Source organism: Haliotis asinina, chromosome 5, assembly GCF_037392515.1.
Source record: "Haliotis asinina isolate JCU_RB_2024 chromosome 5, JCU_Hal_asi_v2, whole genome shotgun sequence".
In the NCBI taxonomy this organism is placed as follows: Eukaryota; Metazoa; Mollusca; class Gastropoda; order Lepetellida; family Haliotidae; genus Haliotis; species Haliotis asinina.
In genome coordinates this window covers 15,294,351-15,313,075 of record NC_090284.1, presented here as the reverse complement: position 1 = coordinate 15,313,075, position 18,725 = coordinate 15,294,351, and the positions used below count along the sequence as shown (strand labels likewise).

At 38.0% G+C, this 18,725-nt stretch overlaps 1 protein-coding gene across 1 annotated transcript in view; it reads right to left on the bottom strand.

Annotated features, from left to right (window-relative positions):
- The window catches only part of LOC137284063 (microsomal triglyceride transfer protein large subunit-like), a 41,186-nt gene that overhangs the window by 13,538 nt on the left and 8,923 nt on the right, over positions 1-18,725 (bottom strand). The window contains exons 9-18 of the mRNA XM_067815723.1: positions 18,225-18,393; positions 17,478-17,588; positions 16,447-16,662; positions 13,840-14,054; positions 13,335-13,432; positions 12,744-12,862; positions 11,397-11,615; positions 10,063-10,217; positions 9,547-9,717; positions 8,974-9,124 (exon numbers count right to left, since the gene is read on the bottom strand). Of these exons, the coding sequence (XP_067671824.1) occupies positions 8,977-9,124; positions 9,547-9,717; positions 10,063-10,217; positions 11,397-11,615; positions 12,744-12,862; positions 13,335-13,432; positions 13,840-14,054; positions 16,447-16,662; positions 17,478-17,588; positions 18,225-18,393 (1,621 nt within the window). The 3' untranslated portion in view covers positions 8,974-8,976. The remainder of the gene's footprint in view (positions 1-8,973; positions 9,125-9,546; positions 9,718-10,062; positions 10,218-11,396; positions 11,616-12,743; positions 12,863-13,334; positions 13,433-13,839; positions 14,055-16,446; positions 16,663-17,477; positions 17,589-18,224; positions 18,394-18,725) is intronic.

Genomic DNA, 18,725 nt, shown 5'->3' with positions numbered 1-18,725 from the left:
GTGTGAATCTTCTTGCAATGTGATTCATCTGTTGTGTGACTCACGCACCAACAAGGTACTGCCAGGCAGACTACTATCTTGCACCAGAAACACTGTGGACTGGTCTTTTATCATACACAAGAAGCAATGTTGGATGATATGTACATTCTACCTCATGAAGCACTGATACAGTAGGTGGTTTAGAATCTTACATTAGCATTGTTAGCCGGGATCGAGTTTTACACCTGAAACACTGTCCATCAAGATAGAGCTTTGCTCGAAAAACGTCTGCAAGTCTACAATTCTAAAAGCACTTTCAAAAAGTACAGATTATATAGTGAGCACTGTCAGTAGTCCTCACACTGTTGGCCCAAGTAGCATTTTACATAAGAAGCACCATTAGATGGTCTCAGACACAAGGAGAACTGCTTGCTGGTCTATTATGTTACACAAGATTACAAGGCAGTGGGGTAGCTTAGTGGTGAAAGCATTATGTTCATTTGGGTTCCAAAGGCCTGGAACCCAAAGACCTGGGTTCAATTCCCCACATGGGTACAATGTGTGCAGCCCATTTCTGGTGTTCTCCACTGTTATTGCTGGAATATTGCCAAAATCAGAGTAAAACCATACTCAACCACTCACTCACATTGAACCAGACAATCCAGTGGTCAACAGCATGAGTATATATGTTTGAGTGATGCATCACTTATGTAGTACAACTCAAAATAATACCATGGTGTTTATCAGAATAGAACAAAAAAAGCCCCAATCTACTAGATATTTGAGGATGTGGGTGTTCCTGCTGAAGCTGTGTGTTAGTTAGGCTGTGAATACATATAGCATATTGAGATACCCTACTTCCCCAGCACTGTTGATAAATAGGAAGCATCTTGACATCCCACACAGACAGCAGTCAACTTACACTGTGTTGCTGTAAAGCAGCTGGTTGGATTGCCTCCTAAGACATTTACTAAGGACTATGTGTGACATGTGTACTGTCTGTGGTACAACCCACTATATGTAGATCTAACCTATTGTGTGGTGTAACATAGAGACTAACAACAAGTCTCTGAACTGAACATATTTTACAGCAAAAATAGTTCATAGTAAAAAAAATACATAATGAACAGGAATCCTAAGACTTTCATCAGTTTCTGAAGCTGTGGAAATCTAGACTTGCCATATTTTCTAGAATTGCATGGTCTTACGTGGATATATTGCCTCAAGAGGTGACTTTAAAACCTTCGATATACATATGTGGCCCGACGTATGATATAACCTCTGTGCATCTAATATCTATTATCTGTGACATACCCTACCATCTATGACATTACATACTATCTGTGGTGTAATCCACTAACTTTGGCCTAACACACTATTAGTCTAAATACTGTATGTGGTGATCAATGGCTGAGTGAGAAAATTAATTTTCAAAAGCAAAATATTTGTTTAATATGTGTTACTGTTTAATTTCCTCCCTTTTTGGCAGTGATACCACCCATTCTTCCCACGCCATCTGCTGACTTGTGTGAGGGTGTTACTCACGTACAGATACACAACAAGGAGTTACTTGTCTATATACTCAAGGGTCATGGCTCTGATAAAGCTCATATCAACACTTCACTTTAATCAGTATTGCCCATATACACACATTTGCTAAAAAAACAACACTGTGTAACACATTGCTATCTTATGTCACTCCATTCACCAAGCAAACAGTGTCAAAGAATGTTCATCTGTTAAATGATGATATTCACCAATTTTGACATCAGCACAAGTCAGTATAAGATAATATTAAATGTTTTTTCAGAATATAAAGATAAGATGGTTTAAAACACTTCTTGGTACTAAATGGCTCCACAAACACCAGATACAAGATTTATCCTTTGAGCCATTTTATTGTGAAATGATGCAACATGCAACAAAAATCCTGTATATCTACAAATATTAATGTTTAGGTATGAGAGTTCAAAGTCAACCATATCTTGCAGGAAATATCACTTTCTAGCAGAAGAAGCAGGCAGTTTCTGGCACCAATACAATCCTCGTCATGAAACTTATTTGTACTTGTGTTAAACTTGCTGTCAGTCACATAAACAGCTGCTTGATATATCATGAATGTTAAAATATATCAGCACACAACAGCTTTAAGTAATCAAGGCGTGACCATATTTTCATTCAGATTTGTTGTGAATTCCAACTGCTTTTGGTACTGGTATATTCCCTGCTATCAGTCTGTGTGTTATAATTCCCCCCCCCCCCCCCCCCCCCCCCCCCCGGAAGACAGGAAATTCGATCCATGTTGCGGGGTTTGCCTGGCAGGGGACACTGGATCAGCCATGCTGAAAACACAACATCTGGTCCCAATCTTGGCGGTGCTAGTGATCTCAAATCTTAGGCCATTTTCAACATGTCCCTTCACAGAGTGCACACATGAGTAACCTTTATCAGTCATCATATAACAATCATTTCTTGTATTGGTAATTCATGTCTTGCCTTTGCAAGAGCTGTGAAGTTGATTATGAATGTCAGAGTCAGGAAATACAGATTCAAGAACCATCTTTATATGATGGACAGACCTAGAGTATACTCACAGGTCCAAGTGAAAGTACTGCTTCTGGTTTGTTTTGGATAGATTCGATTGACACATACACTCCTTCTAAGCAAATATGAAGATGTAATTACATTTGAGCAAGGTAACAGCACCTTATCTAGCATATTATTGCACATCAAGCTGAACCCTACTTAAATAGTAAACTGTAAAAATCAACAGAGGACCACCATTATCACAAACCTGCAGATACTCTACACGTTCAAAGGAACGGCAAGTACATTTTCACTACACTGGTACATTCCAGTGCACTTCCATTTGTAGAATGCAAAATGCTTATTGAAAAACAGACAAAAATGAAATGCAAACAGGAAAAATCTCTTAGATTGACACTGATTTTAACTGCATCAGAATTAGTTCATTTCCTGCTGGATTATCAACAGGCTAACAGTATCCAACATGAACATGTCTCCAAATGTAATCTGTCACACAACCAAATATCCAAGCCACATCTGTAAGTGATATGCTGTTACTGGTGAATGGTCCGATGAAAAACTTCATAACATTTGCAAAGCAGAATATATCCTGCATGCCAGAGACTGAGAGCTAGTACAGGATAATATCACAACAGTTGCAATCATGAATACGTTCTGCATGGCAGAGACTGAATGGTAGTCTACAGGAAAATATCACAAAAGTTGCAGTTGAAAATATGTTCTGCACACCCAAAACTGGGAGCTTGTATACAGTTGTCACAATGGTTGCAATCAGTAATATGCTCTTTCATAAGAGACTGAGAGCTAGTATACAGCATGCTGCCACAACAGTTGCAGTCAAGTTGTCACCATGGTCGCAATCAAGATTATGTTCTGCATAACAGAAACAGTTGCAATCAAGTTGTCACCATGGTTGCAATCAGTAATATGTCCTGCATAACAGACTGAGAACTAGTATACAGCATGCTATCACAACAATTGCCTATCCAGTTGCCAGAGACTGAGGCCTAGTCTCTGGTCAGTATCAAAGTAGAAACAAACCAGGACTTTTCCTGTACACTAGAAACTGAGAGATTGTGTACAGGAATGCTTAAGATTAAAGAGATTGGTCTAGACTTGTCACTAACTGCCTGATGACAGTCTGAATTAACAAACAAACCCACCCAACTCCTAAGATGTTCTCCAGATGTTGACCTTGAAGGAAGGCTGACACTGTTCCAATTACACGCTCTTGCATCCCTTTGTGTCATGGAACGTGCAACAGTTACCCTTTGTTGTGAGGCAGCTAGCTGAGGCACTGATGGTGATGATGCTAGCCTTGCTGCTGATGAGAACTCTGATTGTATCGAACTTGAACCCCCACAGGTTAAAAACTGACTTGGTCTCAGTATTGCAAAAGAAACATCTTGCACATCAATGTCACTTATTGTTCACATTGGATATTTTATGTTACTAGGTGACTGTTTTGTTTATTTATGTGTAGGTCGAGTGATTCATTATCTTGTGAAATGAGTAGCCAGATATCAGAGATATTGCTTATAGGATAGATATTACATAAAAAATGCAGAGTCATGTGGAGTTTTAGGGGTCATTGACCCTGATATTTAAAACACTGATTATACTATCTTTAACACTGCTGTGTTGACCTAACTTTGAAAAGTATTTAATAGCAGTTATTCTTGAAGGAAAGGGTCTTCTGTAATATTAATAGCACAGATCACAATGGAAATGGCTCTCATTCATGACAGTACTTTTGCCAAACCAAGATGTCTCAATGGCGTAAGAAGCTGGAGAAACATGCTATGCTTTAGGTAAGGTTACAAGTCACATCCAGATGCTTTCTTGACTCATCTATGACATAATACATGACAAATTATGACAGACTGATCCACCAAAAGCTGAAGCTTGATTGGTTCTTCCTGTCTCCTTGCACATCCACACATCAGTGATTCATAAAACCATGAGGCAATGATATCCGATCTTACCTCTGGCATAACAGATCAGCATTGAATGCAGCAGAAAAACAAATGCACCTGTCTCTACCATATTGCAAAACAGCATTAGATACACTCACACCAACAAATAATATATGTCAGTCATAGCTCCTCCCACAAAGTAAGCCCTGCCTATTTATGATGATGAGACTGTCAGAAGTTTCTGATTGGCTGCTATGAATAGACTCTGTAGAGGTCATCACCTGACCCAAGAGAAGCACCACCTATTGACAGTGTAGGAAGACCACCAGATTGTTACTACCAGGAATAAACAAATGTGTACTGTAGAATCCTGATAATGAATGTGATTCAGATGAAAAATGAGCTGTGCTTATCAGCTGTGCTGGCCTATATTATTCCCAGGTTTACCAGAAAGCCACAGAGAACACTAACCCAGGTCTCCCCCACAGTCACAGAACCTTAGTGTGTTCTGAGCGGATAAGAGACAAGAGTCATTTGCTATGGATGACATGTTTTACTGTGCATGTCTAAACTTTTACACAATAAATAGCTATAACTTGTTCGTACTGAAGAGCTTGGAGATAAATGTTTCAAATCAAATAATGTATATCTTGCATAACACATTGCACTGAAGTAAGGTACCATGTCTGACGAAATGTGAGTAACAAAGTAATTTTTCTTGAATTTCTCCTAAAAGCAAATACATTCTATGATTCTTACTTTATTGCAAGGATGTTTTCATGAATTCCAATCAATAAGTGATGATACAAGACATCAACAAGATATTAGCAGATCCTGCCCAATCATTGGCACAGGTACAAATACATGCAAAGGCAAGTGAAGTGATCTCCATGGACTTATGCTTAGTCTCTGAATGTATTAACTCTATATTTTAACTCTAAATGTCTTGGTTATGGTATATAATTTTGATAGTAACAAAGAAACCTATTTAAATTGAAAAGCAGCCCAAGGGAGACCAGGGTTTCAGAGGAACCTCAAGAAATCTAGACTTCCATCACATAAATCTTTAGAACTGCAGAGAGGACGAGGCAGTAGGGAAAATAACTTGGTTCCGAAACTATGAGACTGACTAGGATCTCCAGAAGCTCAGTTCAAAGCAGGGCATGAACTCATTAAGATTATAAAAAGATTATAAAAAGGCATTGTTAAGGTTTCTTTACAATAAAAAAATGATAGAATAGAGGAATGTAGATGCAAAAAATATTTCTTAGAAAATATGTGTCTAAGCACAGGACAGTATGTTAGAAAAATTAACAAAAAATATTCCTGACTCATGTACCTTTCCTCAGCATCAAAAGATAAATGGGTCAAGCAAACTACACAGTGCAGCTACATTCTTGTGGTCTGAAGCACTGTTGTCAAGCATGTCATGCTTAGTGCAGAAGAACATGGAGGTCCTCCATGAAGGATTCCCCACAGTTGGTACACAGAGTCAAATGATGGTAGGCCCCTCCTCTCAGATGACTCATCGACAACCAGCCAGTAAGAAGTGATCTTGCTGATATTTGTTGAATACTGAGCAATATTTTACAAGGATTCTGCACAAACCATGATAAACATATATCTAACATAGAAGTTTGCATGATGTGTTCATACATGATGTGTTAGTTTTGGATGTAAATGACGCAAATTTCCTCACGTTCCCAGCTACTAGGGTTCCTTTTGATTTTTGATGGGCTCAATAGTTGCTATCAAAATTATATGTATTCAGAGACTAACAGTTAGTCTACCTATTTATGTACACTATAACATTTTTCTTATTTATGTACGCCACAATACTTATCTTTTTATACGCACACAAAATTTATCTTTTCACACACACACACAAATTTATCTTTTCATATACACCTTAAAATATATCTCTTTTTTTTTAACTTATCTTATATATACCGCAACATTAAACTTAAACATGAGTACACTCTGCATTGTTAATTCAAAAGTTCTTTCCAAAGATTTCACTGTACTAAATAAAGACATTATTGTTGGAAAATAAGGTTGTACATTTAAATGTCATCAGTCAAGAGATGTTCCTATTTATAAATAAATATATATTTATAGTGTTTGCATGTGAAGAGAGTGCAAGAATGATAACATCGATTATGTACATCTGTTATTCATACCTACAGATTCAGGGCTTTGTCTGATAAATGTTATGACAGTCAAACAAGGATTGTGCTCAGAGGTGTGCTCCTGCTCAGAGGTTGATGTAATTAATGCCTGTGTGAAACTGAGACACTGTCTCTGTGATTCTGGTAACCATAAGTGGGGCATGGTAGCCGAGCTGGCGCCAGGCTAGTGATCCAGTTTGAGGTTTTGGGATCGAGCCCACCTGTGACCGGGAGTAAAAACCTTGGAGTCAACTTTGTGTGCAGACTCTTTCAGTGTTGTCACAACCCCTAGTGTACAGTACACAACGATGTGCACTTAAAAGAACCCACAAATCCAATGGTATATGACCAGATGGTGGCCACATGAACATGTACATACACCTAGTTGCGGGTACAGCAACATGCAGTAAACTTGGACAAAGTGCTGTGAGTATGCGTCCCAATCCACCCAGCTGTCAATTGGGTACCTCGTTAAGATGAAAATAATAAAAACCTGGTGTGCCTAGTGGCAGCAAGAGCTGTATACTCCTCAGGGAGTTGAGATTGAAATACGATGTGTTGTTGAGATTGACATCCAGTGATCGAGGGGAAAATACCAGCGCCTTGAGCATGCATTAGTGCATGGATATGTGCACTATATAAATATCCTATCTATATTATAAAATGTGACCTAGTTGAGGTCAGTAACTAGTGCTTAACTAGTTTGACATCAGTAACTGGTGAAGTTGCTCTGTAATCTAGCTATCCATTTTGACCGTAAAGGGGCATGAAGAGACTATTTGGTTCATGAGCCTGGAATAATTCCTCCAACTGACAAGTGATGTTATCTACTTGCTGCTGCTAAACTCCTCCTCCTCCTACTACTATTACTACTACTCCTCCTCCTCCTGCTGCTGCTGCTACTACTACTACTACTACTGCTACTGCTATACTGTTGCTGCTGCTGCTGCTGCTAGTACTACTACTACTGTCATGAAACTATGCATATTCATAATACTCCAAATCCACATCCTAAAGAATGCCCAAACCAGCACTGTTATCCAGTCACTGATCAATTTTCTGTCTCTCCTATGTGAAAGTATACCACAAATGATTCCAGTGAGGGGCTTGAAGCTTAACAGTCCTATCACTCTCTCACCCCACCTGGTACCCATTTACTGCTGGTGTATATTTAAAACAGCCACTGGGCCAAAGGGACACCACATGTGTAAGCATTGATTAGCTACATATCCATACTATACAAAATGACCACACTGATGATGCCAAACTGAACAGTTCAATCAATACCATGTGCAACAATAAAACAATTACAAATATGTTGAGATCAATAATTTGTTTTCCCACATTGGAATGCTGTCATACGTGTACTTCTTTATATAGGTAAACTGTTATCCCAATGTGGTAAGGTGTTGTAAGTTGTGTAGTCTTTGATCCTTCTTGTTCGATTTCACTGTCCAATAATAACAGAATACACTGTTAGTCAGTAGCCTATTTTTGGAAGATAGCTTGCAGACTAAACCTTTTACTACATTTCAGTGATATGCAAGGTACATTCCATTTTGATCGTCTACAGATATTGGCACTTGTCACAAGTTCATGTCTAATAATGTGTCTTTCAGTATAGTAACAATATGTGTATATTAAGATTAACATTAAATTCAATGAAAGGACATGGACAGACAGTTCTGTTTAAATTCATGCTGGTAGGTATCAAACTTTAAGGCTTCAAATCTTCAACAATGTCTTCATCAGATTGTTCATATGAACTTTCTTGTAGCCATAATAAAAATGGTAGGTCAGATGCCATGTTTGGGTCCACCTGATAAGACAGTTACAGTGTTACAAACAGTAACACAAGAACACACACTGATATACAGTGCTACACAATGAACGGATAACACAATCACACAACTGCACACAATATGACTGTGATGCATTGTATTCTGACACATGTACACTGTGACATGTAATGACACACAATGATACTGATTACTTCCATTTATACACAGTAACTGACAATGACACACTGTAAACATGACACAATTCAACACATAATGACACACTGTGACATATAATGACACACAATCATACTGATTACTTCCATTTATACACAGTAACTGACAATGACACACTGTAAACATGACACAATTCAACACATAATGACACACTGTGACATATAATGACACACAATCATACTGATTACTTCCATTTATACACAGTAACTGACAATGACTCTGTAACACATGAAACACTGTAACACATAATGACACACTGTGGCATGTAATGGCACACAAAGACACTCATTGATATAAACTGATACACACTGATATTGATGACACATAGCAACATGTAGTGACGCCCACCTGTTATGCTTCTTCCTTCTTCATTTGTTTACACTCTTCTGAGTTGGCTTTGTTCAGGAAGAAGGACTCTCCTGATATAGACTTTGTCTTGCTGAGCCGAATGTTATACTTCTTCAGCCCCTTGATATGTTCGTACTTGCTCACTGTTTCCCTGGTAACAAATATTGCATACATGAATGCACAGACACGCCTTTACAAACTGCTGTGATATGAAATTAGCATTTTAAACACATGATATACATAAAATATCAACCAAAAGTTGGCACTGGTGCTACACTAACGAAGGTGCCATTCTGATGACCAAGACCTCTGGGTCTGCATTACAAACTTCAGATTTATCCGTATATTTATCCTTAGTCTGTCAGAGCTATTCCTGTTGTAAAACAAGGCAACAAAAGTGGACCACATCAGGTGACACTAAAATTGATGTGCTGAGATACTGATGATTAACTGTTAGAAACAACATTAAACTCACTTACTCATTAAGAGCAAAATGAACATATCTATCACCTGCCATAAATCATTACCATGAGTAACCACATTAAGTCATCATAGAAACCTACTGGAACTCACCTGAATTTAAATTCTGGTCTTTTCATCTGTAGGCACAGTGTGAGTGGCATCTCATAAAAGTCTGCGTCAGACAGGAAGTCAATAGCCGACTGCCCCTCTCCACTGTATGTAATCCCTGCTCCCAGCTCGGAGGACTCAAGTCTCATGTTCCCTTCTACATACAGGGCTCCACTACATAAACAGGAACACCATGATGTGATGTCCGACATAAACATGTTGAATAGTTTCAGGAGTTGTTTAGATGAGAGCGTCAGAGATAGTGAGGAGTTTCTCAAAGGGATCCTTATCATATTTTCAGAAGGCAATGTTGTCTTGTCATGACCCATTAATGACTCATCATATCTTGCTGTAAATGAAATTCACCCTAAAAAAGATAGTTCATTACCAAGCAAGCCAGACATGGATGTTTCATCAATGTCACAGGATATGGTGTCAAATTTCCTAGAAGTATGCATGAAAACTTTCAGTAGATCTAGAGCTAACAAAACAAGGAATTAATCATAAAATGCGACCAACCTGTTTTTGATGAGTGAATTACAGTTCCTGTTCCACAAACTGATGCTGACATATCCAGCAAGGTCGATTGAGATGACACCAATGACTTCCACATTGAGGATGAGGCCATTGGACAGATGAACTCTCTGGGAGTGGTCCTGCAGCAACAGGTTGCCCTGCCACAACAGCAAAACTCTTCAAATGGTTGAACATGATGCATATATCCATGGTTGTCTGCAAAAGTTTTGCAGTCCAGAATACATTCTAGAATTCAAACTTGATTCAAGTACTGAATTAGGCTGACTGGTTTAAATTTCACAAAGCAGTCTTATCAATACTTATGCAGCATGGTTCCTGGGGTGCGCATTGCTGGTGCCTCAGAGATCCCTGCAAGGACTGCACAATGGTGGGACTTACCTCTGGCAGAAACACCACATATGTACCACAGGAAAATCCAAGAACAGGGGTACAATTTTACTAAGCTTCATCAATACAGTGGCAATGTATATGTCACTTGCATAACTCCCATCATAAGTGTGAGAGAATAATTATGTTATTTAAACATTTTTGAGACGAGTCATTGTCAACAGCAGACGTAAGAAACCTATTTTACCTTACAGTTGTACTGTTACTCAGAGATGTAGACATTTAGATTTAGACATTTAGACACGGACAAGAATAATAATGAGGTTATGACACAGTGGTCACTGGCAAAACATGCAGCATTTCGATGGTGGGTCTGCAATCCCATACATTGGGACTTGGAGGGAGTCCCCCAAGTAAATTTTACAAATTTAGGCCTCATATAAGCTATTGTAAGGCTATGGAGGTCTTTTTTCACTGAATTTTCACACCAACTTAGATCCAGTGCAAAAAATGGAGATATAAACAACACAATCGATAAATTAGATGTTGGGATTACTTTTATAACATTTTGAATAATTTATTGAGAAACTGGACATTAAATCGGATAAAGGTTTTCCTTGGAAAATTTGGGGTAACTCTGCCAACATTATAGCGGTTGGCATCTCCAGTTACCATGTTAAATATTCCTCTTGCCATTGATTTCGGTTTCACTACCCGTTCCTGTCTACTTTGTTGCAAGACAACACACTAAGTAATGAAAATCAAGTGTTTTGCAAATTGCATATTGCCATAATAGACATTATGCCATACAGAAGAAGAATAAACGTCTCTGGAAAAAGATATTGTTTCATGTTTAGAAAATATCATTACTACCTCCAAGAACATATTGTATATTCCAGATATTAGTAAATAAACATTGTTTCTGGGTAGTGTTCCTGCAAGTCCATTTCAGAGCCCTACTCTGACAAAATCTCCAACAGTTTGCTTACCTGGAGTGCTGAGGTAAGTTCTGATGGTGCATTCCAAACCGCAGACATCAGCCCAGACATTCCCCGGAAGAACTCATACTGCTTGAGAAGAACATCCATCAGGTAAAATGACAATCCAGCAGCAATCTCGGGGCCTGCTGCATCCCCTTCTCCCTCACCCTCTGCAGGAACTTCCTCCTCACCCATCAGAGACTCCAACGCCTCACCGTATATCCCAATCTGAAAAAATTGAACACACAAATCCTCATTGTGTGTACAGAAAGGTGATCTGTTTGATTTTAGAAGTATGGCAAGTCACAAGAAAGTAAGGTTCCTCATGGATAATGACTTATTCATATACTGTTGTCAAACAAAATCATATACACTAGAAGAAGTTGTTACCCCCAAAGAATGTATATAGAGATGTTGGTTTTTGTAAATACATGTTCTCTGAATTTGCATTCGATCCAATAAAAAATCATTGGAACTACTGCATGGCTGGACACTGTTTTGTCCAAGTACAAAGCAGGACTTGAGACTGACAAGAGTTTGCACCATTTTCGGTCAGATCCAGTCATCTGAGAAAAATGGATGCAGTTTGTTTCAACCAATGGACATGAAAACATGTCATGTGTACAAGTATCACACCTACCTAATTACATAACGTGGCAGGGACAGGATCCTGGTGCATGAGTCATAAATCAATTTATTTTGTTTATGGCATACTACCTGATAGTGTAAAGTTCAAATTGCATGTGGTCAATGATTGAAGCTGTGTATTGCATATTGTCTTTAGCAGACAGGCAGGCAGACATATAGGTGTCAATAAACCAGACATTGAGCTTACTCTGCAACAGACTGCTTTTTCTATGTAACGAGTAGGTTATTTACTTGTTTGTGTACACAACCAAGATTAGACTACTGCTCATGACCTCACACTCCGAACCTATTCACTGTGCATGCGTTATGGGTGGAGCGCAACACAGCTGTTGAAACCACTTTTTCCCCCAGCGCTGGGGGAAATTTAGTGAATTGTTTGAACTCCGAATTCGTGGGCATTTTTTGCATCATGTTTTTTTTCAGCTTTATAGGTTGATTTGGCATTTTTGATGATTTGTTTCAGTAAGTGCATACCGAAATGTATCAGAATCTGCAAAGTTGTGTTTTACGTTGCATGTGACCTTTAAGTGGGAAGAAAACAAACAAAACTCTAGAGAAAGTGATTCAGATTTTGAAATATGTCAACCCTGAACCGACTTCAGGAAGCATCAGCAGTGTAATATTTCTAATGATTAATGTATCTGCTAACGTGAATCGCACTTGATGCACAACTTACATTCATGAAGTTCATAAACCAAAACAACTTACACTCATAAAAGGCTGTTCCATTTTTCCAAACAGATTGACCTTCATCCCACTGCGCTTCATAACACCAGAGTTGGAGTTTTCAAACAACAGGTTGTATGTGCAGTTGAGGTCTTCAGTTTCTGCAGAGTCAAGTTTATCATGGTCTTTTAGACATTTACAATGTAACAATGTAACAGTGTTTGGAAAATCAGTTTGGAACAGACATTTCAATGAGTTGGAAGATCTTATTATCAGCATTTGTGATATCCAGGGTAGGTTTTCAACTACTAAAGTATCAAAGAGATGAATTACCAGTGGCTTTGTTTGTGTACTGCTCTATAAGCACAATATATTTTCTTTCTTTCAAAGATGTGAAATAATATTATTTTATTGTTGAAAACTGTTTTTAGTTGCCATTCAAATTCAGAATTTAATTTTAGTCCTGAATGTTTTTAACACTTTCAGTGGTGCAGTGGTCTGTTGGCAACCAATTATCTGACTGATATTTCAATGATAGTAGCTTTTTTTCGGTCAGTACCGTCAATATTTTATTTTCTCATCATATGATAGGGGTTATTAGGACCAGTTGGATTGGACAATGTGTGAACTTACTTGCAAGGTAGCCGGTGAAGGAACTGGACTTTCCCCCCTGGGCCATCAGCTGGTAATTGTTGATTCTGGTCTGCTTAAATATTTTCTGTAATTTGCTCCTGTAAATCAATAAATAAGCAATTGTCAGTGAACTTAAGTCACAGTAATGGAGAATAATGTACAGCTGTAACATGGAGTCTGACTGGATAGAAATATAATTAAATGGCAGGGTCTCAACTTCACATTATGACCTCAGTAATAATTTTGATATTGTGTTTGGAGATAGTGATATCTTCTACATGGATGAAAGCATTATCTTTGAGGATGAAAATATTTTCCATGCAGATGTAAGAACGATATATGTAGACCGTGACACTAATACAGTTCCTCAATTTTCAGTAAAAAACACTGATTCAGAATCAGTTTTCCAGGCAATGAAAACATGAAGAAAACATCCAATCTCCAAATAACAAGACCACGATGACTAGTTACACACATTTCATTATGTGGTTGTATGAACCCATACCTGAGATTCTCGTCATTCTGTGCCAAGTCAAGGATTTTCATCTTGATGAAGGTGGAGAGCTCATGGTGTTCCCTGTCAGCCATGGCAAGGATGATGTTACGCAACTCCATCAGGGTCAGGTCATGCTGCAGCAGGAGATCCAGCGCCACCACCCGCACGCTGCTGTCATAGTGACGCATGCTCTGATGGAACATGAGAGACAGGGAAGCTCTCACCTACAAAGCCAGAAAATGAGAAAAGTCCGAAGTAGTGACACTGCTTTGTTGGAAGGATGACAGGTTCACAGATGACAGATGTTAAAGGGGCACTGATGCGGAGCAATTTCCGTGGACTGGTGTAAACTTTTGTTATTGTTTTTCTCCCGTGAGTACCCGGATGATATCCCAGAATTTGTGACTGGTTCGTGACCTCTGCTGCGCAGTCCATAAGAGCAATTGATAGTTTAATTATAGACAGATCAACTTAGGTGAAGTCATTTATACTTCATTACAAATGTATTATGAAAACAAATGAAACACTTTGAAGGTTAATCATCTGCCAGAGGTAGAAATGGTAAAAAACTATTAGGACGGAAAAATAACGAAGCCAATGTACGTCTCTATATTTTGTCTCATAACCCTAATTAGTTTATTGTCATATTTATATGATTCTGAAAATTAACAAAAGAACACGCGATCTGCTTATGCTTATAGTAAATTTCTAACATAACAGCAACATTTATACATTGTATAGATTGCCAATGTGGATCCTATTTCACACATATACACGATCTAGTGTGTGTTTTCTGTCATACAGATTCTGCTGAATGCTACAACAAATAGATTAAAACAAAATGCAAACAATGAATGTAAAGCAGACTAATTTTATAGTAACAATGTCAGGCTACTACCTTGTTCAGGAATGTATTAATCAATATCCACGTAAAAGAAATCGTATTCCATTCATCTGCAGCTGGTAAATAATCATGCTCTGTGTCGCGTGTCTTACAACTGTCTAATTTGCGAAAAAGTAACACATCGTTTCACGTCTTTCGTTGGTGAAAACCAGATAAACATCTCATTGGTCACCCAAGATAGCACACCTGGCAACTGATTGTATGATGTCCGCTATTCTAAGTAATTTAGTTAACCAATAATGAGCAATCAATCAATCAACGCAAGGGTGGTTAATTCTTTGAAGGGAGGATGTTGTTTTTGCACTCACACTTTACGACAGGGTGTAGTCATCTACACACACTGCCTTTTGACAAATCTGCCAGAAGATAAAAGTAATTAATCAATCAGTGTGTTATCGGTTAATCCTTTGATCGATGTTTGTTTTTGTAACTCAGCTGATAAACCCTTTTGCATCACTTACATGCACATATTACATAACATACAATATATTTGCCATTACAGACCTTAATTCATAATGTTGAGTATTTACTCCAGACAGGAGAAATGCCAAATGGGAACCTTTGTTGAGTAACCGAAGCCGTGTTACTACTAATTATACCTGTTACAAATTCATTAATTGACCATCAAGAGAATGATGACAAATAACACGTGTAGGTTTACACCATCAAACGCGAGTTACAGCAAGGAAGATGTAATCTCTGTGTCGCATGCAGCCTGAAAACACTTATGGGCCGAAACTGTTTTGAGGATACCAACGGAATTTCGTTACATAAGGAATACACACAGGCATTTGCTGTGTACTTGGGTAAATAGGTGAAATAAGGGGTTTTTTTACGTAAGAAAATTTTCTGATTTCTCTGCCAAAGGCAAAGTCATCATTTTTTGTTTACAAATTCAAATAAATCAACAGTGTGTTTTTATTATCATAAATAATAAACCATTGTAGCTACCATAGCTACCAAAATTTACGTATGATATTTGCTATCATAGCTGAACCAACACTCAAAACTACCTAAATATAAAGCTTTGCAATCTTCCATACTGAAACAAATGGCTTGCTAAGTGCCTGTAGACATCATATTTTCATGTAACATGATTAAATATTGAGGTTAAAAACACAGAAATAGGATCAAATTGGATCAGTAACTATACCATCCAAGCATCCGAAAAGAACTACACTGCTGGGATATTTGGTTACGATCAGACAAGGACAAGGAATACCATGGATATTTTTAAACAAATGGCATATGATGGGCATTTGGCCTCCTGACTGTTTAGGTGAAGAAATTCTGCTAATATGGACAGGAGCCCAGTTCTTTTGTACTTCACGGTCAAAGGAGCGGGCGCTGACCAATTTGCGGTTTGGTTTCGTAATTAGACAGTTGGCGAGAAACATTATTCGCTCTGCATCAGTGCCCCTTTAACAACTAAGATAACTCTAAGATTTAAAATTTTGACAAGCAAATACTGCCACAGCAAAGGTAAGTAACTCTGCATATTAGATTGCCATACTTTTTACCACTAATCCAAATATGTGTTTCATGGCTCCATGTCTGCAGGTACAACCAACGAAGGGAAGTAACTGGTGCCACACACTGATTGCTCTCTGCTGAGTGATGTTATAATGAATGTGATTGTTTATTCCTTTCACACAATAAATGAGAACATTTGAAGATGTAAGTTAATAAATGAGAACATCTGAAGCAACTACCTCTTCAGTGATGAACTTCCTGGGAACTCGGCGTAGTGCCTCTATTGCTGTGATAGACACCATGCTGTTGTTGCTGTCTACAGCCAGCTTCATGATGACAGGAACAGTGTCAGGAAGACCGGTGTTGCCTAGTGAACGCAGGTATGTAAGGCGACAAGCATCGTCTGTACATTTTGCAAGTCCCTCCACCAAAAGAGTGCGGAAGTCTTGTACAACCTGTAAAGAATCAATCAGTTAAGTGTTTCCAGACATACCTAGTCTGTAAGTCTGACAACAAAATATATGGAGGTTAAAGAAAATACACAAAACTGATACAACCACCAGTTAATTTTTGTCCTTTACGTCTAAAGTGTGGTATAATGTAGTAAAATCTAGCTACGTTAAATAAACATCTAGTTTGAAGCATCAGTGAACTAGTATGACTATGAAAAATGTTAAACCTTGAACAAAACCATGCTTAAGCTTCTGCTACTGAACCTTAAAATAATGTTTACAATGATTATATTGAACTCAAACAAAACACTAATTTTAGTTTGTTTAAACCTTATTTCATCATACACATTTAACTACAACATACTGCAAGTTTCTGTGACCGCAAAAAATCAGTTAATTTTATTAGACAAGTTGTTATTAGCATGTTCCTTTTAATATCTAACAAAATGTTCAAATCGCAAAATTACTGACAACTGTTAGTTTATTTTTAGAGGGATTTGTAAAATAGTGTAAGAAATTGCAGAAGCTAGTGGAATCGTTAAACACAAAGCAATTCACTGAGAAATTCAGTGAAAAATCAATACCAAAAAGACAAAATTCACAACAAACCAGGCTACTCACCTGTTCAGTCGTGTTCCTGCAGTTGCATAAAGGGTTTAGAAATAATGGGTGATAAAATTTTTTATTCCACTCTTTATTTGTCCTGATTTTGTCACACTTGACTATTAATTCATATATTGCCCTTACTCATGGAACATACAAGTGTTCTTATAGTAAGAATGACACAGGGGGCTTGTATAACAATCTCTGCATCATACCTGGTGAGTGCACTGGTCCTTGACCTGACAGTACGTGTGGACGACAGCACCAGTGGCCAGGAGCAAGGACTCCTTCAAACTCTCATTTGGCACTGGTTTCTTCAGTATGTTCTGAAATGTCCAGATACTGGCTTCATTTCATGTTCAGTTTCATAATTTGAAAAACAAACATATTAGTACTGGCCATGTTTACTTTCAGATCTAAAGAGAGGTGTGTATTCTTTAAATATCAGGATATCATATGTTTGTGTTCTTCTGAAATTGGGATTTTTCAAAATCATGGATCTCCCCTAACACATCACACAATACAAATATTATTGCAAGAATAAAAATGATATGATTAAGAGGTTAAATAGCAGGGACAAAAAAGTGCATCTGTTAATGGTTTGCATGATACAACTTATACTCCTTATGTCAGATGTTTATGAGAAGGAAATTCTTTAGCTAAAATCTTTCTTCATGTTTAAAACCAATCAATACTGAGGTTAGTCCAAAAGTTTATGAGTTCATGCGACATTATGGTGAATCCTGGCACAGTTAAATAACTGGCATAAGACTAAATCAAATAATTGCTTCTGCTCTTGAAATGGTTTTCTTTTTTTTAAGTAGGAAATATTTAAAAAGGAAATAAGAAAGGTAGAACCTGGTCTTTAATCACTTGTATAATTTCAAATGGGCTGGCAGCAATCAAGCCACCTACTGTATCTGCATACACACAGCCCCACGCCTGACCCAAGAAACACCCACCAGTAGGTCCTTGAGGAGGTACTCCCCTGGGTGAGTGGAGTAGGTGGCTGCCAGGAGGTACCGCTCCGGGTGTTCAGTGCCATAGTCCTCCTCAAAAACCAGCAGCTCCATCATGGCTTTCTGGGCAGCTGATGTCTGGGATGCAGTGGCTATGTCAATCAGCTGGGGACTAGATGGACAGTGATTTTATAAAATACTGGATTTACAGGAATTTGAAGTTAAAACAATGAAATTGGTAGCCATTTACTTTCAAACACTATTTACACACTCATCTATTTCTATTCAAACTGTCAGGCAAAAACAAAATATACACCTATATGAAACGAAGACATGGTTATTCATTTGGAATGAATTCAATACAAGTATTAAAGATGTGCTATGGATCTTAATTTGCAGTGTTTTCAGTCTTGTAATGCCTATGATTGTTTGATTAAATCCAATTTTCAGACGTATACTTTGTTTTGCCAAACATTTGTACAGAGACAGGGCTGTGCACCCACA